This window comes from Vombatus ursinus, unplaced genomic scaffold (assembly GCF_900497805.2).
Source record: "Vombatus ursinus unplaced genomic scaffold, bare-nosed wombat genome assembly UNPS02014599.1, whole genome shotgun sequence".
NCBI classification, from domain to species: Eukaryota; Metazoa; Chordata; class Mammalia; order Diprotodontia; family Vombatidae; genus Vombatus; species Vombatus ursinus.
The window spans coordinates 161,112-172,637 of NW_020954377.1; the positions used below are offsets into that span (position 1 = coordinate 161,112).

The 11,526-nt window shown below is 42.6% G+C and overlaps 1 protein-coding gene across 1 annotated transcript in view; it reads right to left on the reverse strand.

Annotated features, from left to right (window-relative positions):
• Window positions 1-11,526, reverse strand: part of UBE2D4 (ubiquitin conjugating enzyme E2 D4 (putative)) — a 33,617-nt gene that overhangs the window by 7,877 nt on the left and 14,214 nt on the right. Inside the window, exons 3-5 of the mRNA XM_027861242.1 lie at window positions 10,370-10,401; window positions 10,190-10,267; window positions 1,743-1,848 (exon numbers count right to left, since the gene is read on the reverse strand). Of these exons, the coding sequence (XP_027717043.1) occupies window positions 1,743-1,848; window positions 10,190-10,267; window positions 10,370-10,401 (216 nt within the window). The remainder of the gene's footprint in view (window positions 1-1,742; window positions 1,849-10,189; window positions 10,268-10,369; window positions 10,402-11,526) is intronic.

Here is an 11,526-nt window from a genome sequence, read left to right on the forward strand (position 1 = left end):
ACACACACACACACACACACACACACACACACACACACACACACACAGAGAGGAGGAAAGAGGAGGGAAAGCATTCCAGGCACAGAAGACAGGCAGAACACGCACAGATCTGAGAGATGGAGGGTCTTGTTGGCGGGACAGCTAGGAGGCCAGGGTCACTGGATTGAAGACGACATTTCAAGGGTAAGGTGTAAGAGGACTGGAAAGGTGGGGGAGGCAGGTTGTGAAGGGCATTTTATATTTGCTCCTAGAGATAACAGGCAGCCACTAGAGTTTATTGAGTAGGAGGTGGGAGGTGAAGGAGGTATGTGCAGGTGACTTGGGTGCTTTAGGAGAATCACGTTGGTGGCTGAATGGAATATGGATTGGAATGAGGAGAGACTGGAGGCAGGCAGACCCACCCCCAGGTTACTGCAATAGTCCAGGCATGACATAATGTGACCGGCACCAGGGTGGGGGCAGTGTCCAGGAAAGAAGGGGGTATATCCGAGAAGTATTATGAAGTTGAAATGGACAGGCTTTGGCAACATCTTAGACATGGGAGATGAGAGACAGTGAGGAATCCGAAATGACTCCTAGGTTTGGAGCCCAAGAGTCTGGGAGAATAGTGATGTCCTCTATACTAACAGGGAAGGGGCTGGGGGGTGGGAGTGGGGGGAATGAATTCTGCTTTGGGCATGTTGAGTTTAAGATCTCTATTGCACATCTAGTCCAAGACATCAGAAAGGCAGTTCTATCTTGCCCTGGATTCAGGAAAAGCATCACTTCATCTTCTCCAAGAATTTTCTATCCGTCTGAACAAAGTCCGCTAAGCAGTTACTCTAGGTTTTCAGGCCTTTTCTTATCAGCTTGCCTCTGGATCTGCTAATGTGCCTCTTCTTAGGGTTCTTGGAAGTCCTCCAACCCACCCAAATCCTACTGTTGACCAAACAGCTTCAATGTTTCCTAATAGGAATCATCTATCCTTAGTCACATGTTGGTTGCCCCCATACCTACCTTTAATGCACTTTAGCTCATTAACAATACAGTTATTACTTCCACATTGCAGAGATCAGGGCACCCCCTTGATCTGGAAAATCTTCATAAAAACTTTTGGCCCTCCCTTCATACCAGAGAAGAAGTCTGAATTTTTTTTTTCTTTTTCTTTTATGGGATATTTACAGTACCTTATGATAAAATTTGGGTTAAATATTTGGTCATAGGCTATATTATACAATACTATACATATATTTTATGCATTTCTGAGTTTCTAAACTTTTTCCATGTCATCTGTAGGCCTTTGTGTGTTGTCTGCAGCTTCCGCAAAACTCCCCAAAAATTCCCATTTAATTTCTTATGCTGCCCTGCAATATATCAAAACCACAATGCGGAAAACTGAGATGTGGAAGGGATAACTGTATTTGCCTTTATCAAGAATAACTTACATTCTAATTATTCTTGCCCCATCTCAACAGATACGCTCTCATGCCTTGGTACGTTTAAGCAAGAGGGATGTTCATCACCCAGAGGAATAGAAATGTACTTCGATTTCAATCTGCTATTGATTTCTCTACAAATCCTTTAAATTGGGCTTACCAAAATCAAAGTTTGCCCAAGCCCCCAGAGGGCCTCTGAAAGGCATTTTTGACCCATGCTCTCGAATATCGAATGGCAGGTGATGGATGGAATTTTCCAACAAGTCCTACTGAGACATGTCCTATCAAATGGCCATCAGCGATCCTACGTCCTTTTTTCATTCTTACCTTTTGATACTGTTAATGCTGGAGACCACTGAGATCTCAGGATGTCAAGACAGATACTGCCATTGCTGTTGATGTTGGGATGATAAATTTTGGTTGTAAAAGCAACCTGAGGGATAGAAGATCAAAAGCTGAGATTAGGAATGAGGCTATCACAGACCTTCTGAATTTGCAGAAACAGTGAAGTTAAAATGAAAAGCGCTATCAGGAATGTAGCTAAGAGCATGCCTTGGTGTCCATCATATCACTCCCAGCTCTCACCAGCCACACATTTGGTCTCAGGCCTCCTCATGGGCAGGAGGTTAATACAGGATGGGGATCCTTCTCCCCCTCCTGCTCTGCAGCAGTCCCGCTACTTAAAAGTAGATAAAACCAAGGGATCTGGCAAGTGGGAACCAGAGAGGACCCCAAGGTCCCTGAAATAAACCCTCCTCCCTGGGTCCCCCGAAAGGGAGCTGAATTTGCTGGAGCTCGCCTTGTCCATGCATAGGCCAGACCTACACCTAGGAGTGGGGAAACATCGACCCAGAAGTTCTCATTAATACTGAGACCATAACTAACATAGGAAGAAAAGGCTGCATGACTACGGGCTCAACGCTGGACTAAGAACTATCACCAAAATACCCTCGGGAAAGCCAAATTACATTTACCCATTGCCTGCCATGTTCTCCCTCCTGAATGACCAACTGACCACACAGGAAGGCTGTGGGGAACACACTTTTGGAGTGGGAGAAACCAGTGAATACCACAGCTAGAGGAACTCTATGTTGTTTTTATGAGGATAAAGTTCTACTGAAAAATGATCACAATCATGGCGAAAACCAGGAAATCAAGGCAATACAGTAAAGAAATCTATAAGAATTAGGTTTTTCTCCTCTTTTTTCCTCTTACTTATTTTATCCTAAAGAAATATAGACAAAATGAGCGTTGCAATTCCTACCATTTTTCTTCTAAGTGAAATAAAAACAGGCACAAAATCACTTTAATACAAGATGGATCACTGAAACGTTTTAAGCTAATCATGGCTCTCCCTACACTTGGGGGGCTGAGAGTATTAAAAAGAGAACTGGAACTGGAATGGTACTAGATTTGACATCAAGGAGCCTTGGTTCAAACCCCACTTGGCCACTTTTACCACCTGGGGCAAGTGACTCATTTCTCTCTGCCTCAGTTTCCTCATCTGTAAAACTGACAGAAGTAGGTCAGACGATCCCTTCCAGTTCTGACCCTATGATCCTATGAGTTTGGGGTTGGAGCTCCACTACTCACCAGCTGTGGGACCATGGACAAAGTACTTTATTTCTCCTACCCCCGGGTAATCATCCAAAAGCTCTGCACACAAGCCTTACCAATCTCACAGAGCTTTTGTGAAGATCATAGAGTCAGCACTGAAAAGGACCTTAGAGATCCAGTCCCGGAATCCTTAGCCTGGAGGTCATGAATTTGGTTGTTTTTTTTTTTTTAATATTCTGATAACTATATTTTTATATAATTGGTTTCCTTTGTAATCCCATGTATTTTATTCATTTAAAGCCATTATTCTGAGAAGGGCTCACCAAATTTCCAAAGGGGCCCAGGACCTCCAAAAAGGTGAAGAATCCCTGAATTCAAATTACAGATGAGGAAACTGAGGCCAGAGAGAGGAACTGACTCCTCCAAGGCCAACAGCAGCCTAGAGATTCGAACCCAGGTCCACTTGGTTCCAAATCCAGTCCAATTTCTACAGTGCCACGACCACTCTGCCTCCCTCAGGTGACCATAAAGTAACATAGTAGTTAATAATCTATTAAAAATGTTGAAATATCCGATGTAACAGTTAAAACTGAGCAGTCAAATAGGAGGGTAGTGGAGCAGAAGGCAGGTGCATTTGCCATCTCAGGAGAACTGCCCGGCCCTTCAGCCCCCTTCCCTCTACTCCCCTGGCAGCAACAACGGGCAAGCAAGCATGGCGGGATCTGGTATGAAGTGAAGCTGATGAGCAGCCCCTTAGAATGATACCTGCTGACTACATTCACAATTGAAAGGAACGCTGAATTTCAGTTAGAGGTTAGTGAAAATAAAAATGTAATTCTTTTCCCATCCAAGTTCCCCTTTGGGGGTCTTTAGACCTCAGGTTAAGAACCCCTGCTCTAAATCAATGAATCTAGTTCTACAAGCCACAGGAAAATTGATCATGGCCAAACTTACTTTCTAACACAGGAAAGGACTGTGGTGTTTCAAAGGACGATTTTTATCCTCTCACCCTCTGGTTTTATGAATTTAACAACCCCAGGATCCAATAGCTAGGAGATCTCTTGAGAGCTCATTGACTCTTCTCCTGCTTTTCTAGGAAGGTACAAACTGCTAAAATGGTTCTGAGTGGCAAGTATTTCTCCTGTTCTTAATAAAAGAAGAAATGATTCATGATGGTGATGTGACAGGAACGTTGAGATACTTTGCCTGTATTGGCCACGGAAGGGATTTGCAGAGACAGAGGTATACCCTAGGCTTTATTTGGTTATCGTAATACATACATGTATTCAAAACTATTCACAATGCTTTAACAAGGGACAGAGACTAGCTCTGTGACTTCACTGGTACAGGGAACTCCTTCTACCAAAGCAGACTAGCACCTTCTTAGAACACTGAGAGATTACGAAATTTACCCAGGATGAAAAAGCCCAAGATGTCAGAAGTAAGCCTGGAATCCAGGGCTTTCTGACTTTAGGTTCAGCTCTCTCTCTATCCACTACTCAGCATGTCAGATATTTTAATGAACTAGAAAATAACAACATTTATCTATTTTCCCTCCAGATCTATCTATGTCCCCTTTCTGATCCATTTGCCCATTTGTGGCTGTATCTTATATACTTGTCATTGTACTTCATGGTGTAAACTGGTTTCTCTTACTGATTTCTTTGTTTTGCACTATTTTGTATCTTTCTATATTCATGTTCCTTAAATTTACCATTTTCAGTGGTATAGGAGTAGTAATGACATATCACAATTTGTTTGAACAGTCCCTTATCACTGGACATTTAGGTTGTTTAAAGATTTTTGCCACTACAAACAACCATAAGTAATTTTTGTACAGATAGGTTTCCCCTCCCTCTTAATTAAACCCAGGTTCAGCGCTTCTTAAACTGTAGGTCACAACCCCACATGGGATCAGGACCCACAATTTAAGAAGTGCTGAAAGGGTCATGAGTGAAAAAAAGATTAAGAAGCTCTGCTTCTAGACTCATAAAAAAGACAATCATTGTCCCACTGATAAAAGTGTTAAGGGAAGATAAGATGCTACCAGAGGGGATAGAAAGCTCTAAAAATAAATAAATAAATAATTCTGACAATATAATCATAAATGATCTGGATAAGGAAGATAAAGACAAACTTAATTAAAAAAAAAAAAGACAGGTAAAACTGTTCAAAGAGCTCTTCGATAAACTCAGGTTTTTGAGTCCTGTTCAAAATATGGAAACAAGGGCATGAGGCTACAGACAAGCAGGAGGGAGGGAGGGAGGGGTACCTCTATGAGCAGTGTCAGGAAGGCTAATGCCCAGCATGAGCTAAGGTTTGTAGAAAATGTCTTATGATAGTAACAAGGTGCCTTTTAAAGGTTTATTTGAAGGGAGAAAGAGAACAAAGAAAGGTCAGGCCCACTCACTACTTGGGACAGCTGGTATGTTGTTCTCAGACGGACAACAGAAACAATGCTGAATTATTCGATATCTGTGTCGCTTTTGTCTTCTAGATCAAGGAGAATGGCCCCCAAACTGAAAAGCGGGGTTAAGAGGCAATGAAGTCCAGAAGCAGGAAGGAAAAGGTTAAGATAGTGCCTCAGTGTTTCAAGTTAATTTAAATCTCTTGGTAGCAAAAAGTTACATTACAGGTATTGAGGGGAAAATGTATAGACAAAAATCAAAAAAACAAACAAAAAAAAAACTGCTGCTGGTAATTATAAGAAGGTGAAGAACATGAGAGATGTGCCAAAGAATCAATTAATCAGCATCCATTAAGCACCTACTATGTGCCAAGCACTACGCTAAGATAAATGGACAAAGGTCCTGATTTGTAAAATCTAGAAACTTTACAGCAGTCAGCTTAAGGACATCAATCCTCAGCTAAAATTCTAAAATTGTGTCTTTATTTTTTAATAATTATTATTTGACTACTTACAAAGAGGAGGGATTAGAACAAGCCATACCAAAGTCTTTGGCCTCTTTGGGTTGGCTTATCAGCGGTGTAGATCCAGAAAATGCTTTAAACACTGTTATTGGGGCCAGCTAGGTGGCACACCAGCCTTGGAGTCAGGAGGAGCTGAGTTCAAAACTGGCCTCAGACACGTAACACTTACTAGTTGTGTGACTCTGGGCAAGTCACTTAACCCCAGTTGCCTCGCCCAAAAAAAAGAAAAGAAAAGAAACACTGTTAAGGGTATCCAAGGGGCGCCACAGTGCACTGGAGTCAGGAAGACCCCAGTTAAAATCTGACCTCAGACACTGAATAGCTAGCTGTGTGACCCTGAGCAAGTCACATTGCTTCTGTCTGCCTCAGTTTCCTCATTGGTAATATGGAAATAATAATAGCACCTTATAAGGCTGCTGTGAGGATCAAATGAAATAATCATTATAAAGCATTTAGCACCAAGTGCGCACATGGGTAGTGCTATATAAATGTTAGCTAGTATTATTATCTGAATTTTTAGCAAACATCTGACAAAATCTCTCCTGATATTCTTGTGTAGGGATGTGGACTGGATGGTCACACAGTGATACAGTGAGCGAGAGGTTGGCTGAACATCCCTGCCCAGAGTGTTGATTAATGAAATCAAGGCCAAGATGGAGAGAAGTCTCTGGAGGCACTGTGGGGGCTATGGCCATGGCCCTGCCTTGTCCAACATAAGAATGCTCAACAGTTACCAGGATGTAGAAAGAGCAAGCATGAACATCAAATGTGTGGATGATACAAAATTAAGAAAGGTGGCTAATACACAGTAGACAGAATCAGGATTTCAAAGAATTACAACCTTGAGAGGCTAAAATCAAATTTCAGAAAAACAAATGCAATGTTCTATACACTTAAATTTCAAAATGACAACAACAAAATCTCTTTGTTTAACAGCAGTTTATGCAAAAAAGACAGAGGGTTTTGACTGACTGAAAGCTTAACGATAGGGCTGCCAAAAAAAAAAAAAAACTAAAACATGCTAATGCAATCTTTGGTTTCATTAATAAAGGCATAGTATTCTGAATAAAGGAGGCAATAATTGTTCCATACTCTGGACCACACCTAGAGTGCTGTGTTCACTTTTAGAAAGACATCTACATGTTGAAGGGGTTGTGGGAAAACAGGAACACTAATGCATTGTTGGCAGAGCTGTGAATCAAACCAATCATTTTGAAAAGCAATTTGGAATTATGCAAATAGAGCAACTAAAATGTCCATACTCTTGGATCCTGAGATTTTACTACCAGGCTTATGTCCCGAGAAGGTCACTGATAAGAGGAAAATACCCATATACACCAAAATACTTATAGAAGCACTTTTTGTGGTGGCAAGATATCGGAAACAAATTAGAATCCCATCAATTGGGGAGTGGTTAAACAAATTGTGGCACATGAATATGATGATATATTACTGTGCTACAAGAAACAATGAAAATGAAGACTACCGAAGGGTATGGAAAGATTGCTACAATCTGATACACAGTCAAGAAAACAACATACACAATAACAACAATGTAAGTGGAAAAAGTAACCACCACCACACAACCAAGAGAATGCTGCGAAATTACGAAGAATAAACCTGGCCCCAAAGAAGAGATGTAAGAAGAGGCCTCTGAAAAGTGGGAGATCCGTCAATGTGATATACTGCATGTATTTTCAGCCTTTTTCAATGTATTGATCCATTTTGCTGATTTTTTCCTCCCCCCCCCCTTTTTTCCAGCTTGGCATTGATTTCATTAATTTAAATTTTTAAAAAGTATTTGTTATATGAGGTGGTCTGCTGAGAGAGAGAAGAAAAACGGATGCTGGGAGAAATCCTGCTTCTATAAAAAACAAAAGATATCCAGGATTGTTTTTTAAAAAAAAAAAAGGAACAATGACAGACTACAGCTTGTCCAGTGGACACACAGCAAGTAAAAAACACCTGTCAGGAAACAATGTCCCATGCGATATGGCTGAAGTCCTCCCACAAAGGGTTTTAATGAAGGATTAAGCTTATTCTGAGAACTTCCTGAGCCTAGAGCTAGGACCAGTGGGTAGAAGCTACAGAAACAAGATGATGAAGAATTTTCCAAAAGTCAGATTTGTCCAAAAGACGCAATGGGTGGGCTGTGAAGCAGTGAGTGCCCTGGCCCTGCAGGTATGCGACCGACATAGGCATGAGATGCCCACGATGCCCAGGTGTCTGGGAGGCTGCTCAGAGTCCTGCACGGAACCAAGCTTGGGCTCCGTGGCTTAATCCCATGAGAGCCTTTGGTGGAGATCACGGCCTCCTCCTTTGTTGTCTCTTCCCAGGGACAAAACTCTCTTTATCACTGGTGAGTTCTCCCTGTGTACTCTCAATGCTCTTTAATGAAACGTTTCATTTTGTCCTATTGTGGGAAGAAACAGAGATCTGACAGTCAGCTTCCTACCATTGAGCTAATCACCTTTCAGCTTGCTTTGCTAAATTAATGCCAACCTACTGGAAATATGGTTTTTAAAGTCTTAATAACTAACACAGTTGTGGGGTTTTTTGGTACCTTGGGCAAATGCAGCTCCTACATCTCATTCCCCCAACCCCAACCAAACAAATTCTGAGCTCCATTAGGGTTGCCTTGAAGCCAGATATTCTATCTGGATGCTGATGAGCAGGGCAGTCAGCAAATTCATCTTGCACAGAAGACAGACCAGTCTGCTCTGAAATCATCACCTGTCACTTAGTCTGAGCAGCATCTAATGTTATTTACTTACTTAACTAAATTACCTTAAATAGAAGTAAGCCAGGCTGGAATATGCACTTTTTAGTCTCAATCTACAAAAACACTTCAGAGCTAAATGCTGAACAATTATCTTTCCCCACACCGTTAAGTCCACATTGATTTAACATCATAACCAATATCTGAAGCACAAGGTTAATGGTGGAGGCAACATGTCTTCAAGACACCAAAACATACCATTTTTCATCTAACCAAGCTGTTTCTGGGGTTCATATCTCGGCCCCTGTACCACATGGCAAAGCCAGAGAAGGCAGGTATCTACAAAGGTTTTACATTTCTATGGTTGCTCACTGACAGCGTCTGGGGCAGAGGGCATCTTCTCCACTGGTGCCCACAGAAGTCACCCTCGATACCAAGCAGAGAGACCAAGGAGCAGGTAATTGCAACCACATCTTAAGTCTTGCTTATGATAAATATGAAGATATCTGAAGCATGCCATGGCTGAGCCCAACAGCAATCTGCAAAACATTATCGCCCACAGACCATCCAACAGCTAACACACTCTGTGCCCAGAGCCAGAAGACACAGTTCTGTAGCTGCAGGCCCATGTCAGTCTCTGGCATTATAAGCATGTTCACAGCATATCAGAATAGTCTGCCAATGGAAGCTTCAGGGTGGGACTGTCCTGGACCCTGGCTTTACGTCATCTCCTATGGTGAAAAGTCCATAAAGGCCACATCTGCAGGAAGATTCTAGAGCCTGGCGGTTAGGAAGACCCAAAGGAAAAAGCACGTGGACAGCTTCATGCCTCTCTTGGTGACCTTATACCTCATGTCAACAGGACATCTACTTAGAGCCCAACACAGTACAGATACTTCACTGATAAGGGCTAAGGGCTGGGGAGGGAGCTTCAGGGTAAGTGAAGGAATGGGTCACACAATTGAAGTTGGGGATGAGAGAAGAGGAGATGAGGAACACAGTCAGGCTGAAACCTGCACCAGCACTGTAACTAGTATGGGCAGATGGGGCTTCACCCCCGGGAAACGATGACAGGAAGGGAAGGGGAGCAGAATCCCTCCTAGGTGAACCTGCTTCCTGCCTGGGGTGACAGCCATCCCAGCGGCACAATTCTGTCCCCTCCATCCCCGCCCTGGCCACCACTCCCAGAATCCTGAGACCCCCACAGAGGCAAGGACCAGACCACTGCCTCTCCAGGCACCAGAGCACCCACGGCTGGGCTGCTTGTTGCACCCCTCCTCCCACCCCCACCCCCCAAATCTTTGACCTTGTTCCGGGTGAAAGAAGTACTAGTTACAGTAGTAACCTCATCTATGAAAAACCGTTTTTAGGATGTGAAATAGTATCAGTGATTGAAATAAAAACCCCCATCTACTGAACTGTCCCACAGCCCAAATTAATCCAGCTTCTCCCTGTGGGGATGGATGCAGTATCCCTGTTGCTGTGTCAGGGAACCACTTTAAAATCCTTATCACGAGTCCTCCTTTGTCTACAAATGTCAGCCAAAGTCAATGAGACCCTTCCTTACCTTTGGCGGTTTGAAAGGGTAATCTGTAGGGAAGTGAATAGTCAGGAAGAAAACACCACCTTGGTAAGGGCTATCATTCTAGAATGACAAGACATCAAACACATGCCAATTAGAAGAAGAAACAGAAATTTAAAATGAAAAGGGAAGGCCAAAGCAGGGAGCTTAGCAGCTGGTACCTACCGGGCCCATGATGGTGGCCTGCCAGTGGAATACTGAAAAACAGAGAGAGAGATGATGATATAATAAATCCATTAAGTCAGGAACCACTTAGATAAACACACCCATTTCACTATAATACATTGATCCTCTTACAGCTTTTCACACACAGTTTAGAGTTTTTCTTTGCTTTGATCAATTCTTATATTCCTGAGTATAAACTCATCGCCAGATTCCTTGTTAGAGGCAGCTAGGTGGTACAGTGGGGAGAGGACAGGGCCTAGAGTCAGGAAGATCTGAGTTCAAATCCAGCCCCAGACACTTACCAGCTGTGTGACTATGAACAGGTTACGTCACCTTTGTTTGCCTCAGTTTCCTCATTTGTAAAATGAGGATAATAAGGGCACCTAATTCCCAGGGTTATTATGAGGATCAAATGAGATAATAATTGTAAAGCATTTAGCACAGTGCCTGGCACATAGTAGGCACCATATAAATATTAGCTGCTACTATTATTGCTGATGTTTCTTCCAAAGAACCCTTTTTATCCTAGTCCGTTCCAAAGGGCTTTCTTCCAAAGTGTTTCTCCCAGAAGCCAACCTTAAGTCACTTGAGGTAAAGGACTATTTCTTCTCCATGTTCTACAAATATTTACCCTACAGTACCTCGCACTGTGCCACGGACTCTCTGGGAGTTCAACAGCACTGATAAGGTTTTCAAGTTTTTCCCTTCTGGTTTCCCTCTCTCTTTACAGGTGTGTTTTTGGTGGAGTTTTTTTAATCCAACTCCCTCCCAGGGATTCAACCTCTTCAGTGACGAGACACCTAGATTTTCTCCCTTTCTATTTATTCCCATTTTAGTTCTTTGCTCCATCTAAAAACTCAGGGTTACCAATTCTGGCCCTCGCTCTCATTCCCATTCCTGGACTGGCTCCTCTCCACTCACCTGACACCACAGAAGAAAAAGGTAGACAAGAACAGAAACTATAATAGCCCAATCATCGATTTCTAGGTTCCTGAAGTCAATCGTGTGTCTGGTCCTGCACAAGGTCAATACAATTCATTTCATAACCTTTTTGGAAAATGCCTGTCCACACCCTTGAAGTGGGATGAATGTTTCAACCGACTTCTTTCTAATCTGGGTGTACAATGATGTCATGTCCTGATGTCCTCCATCAACTA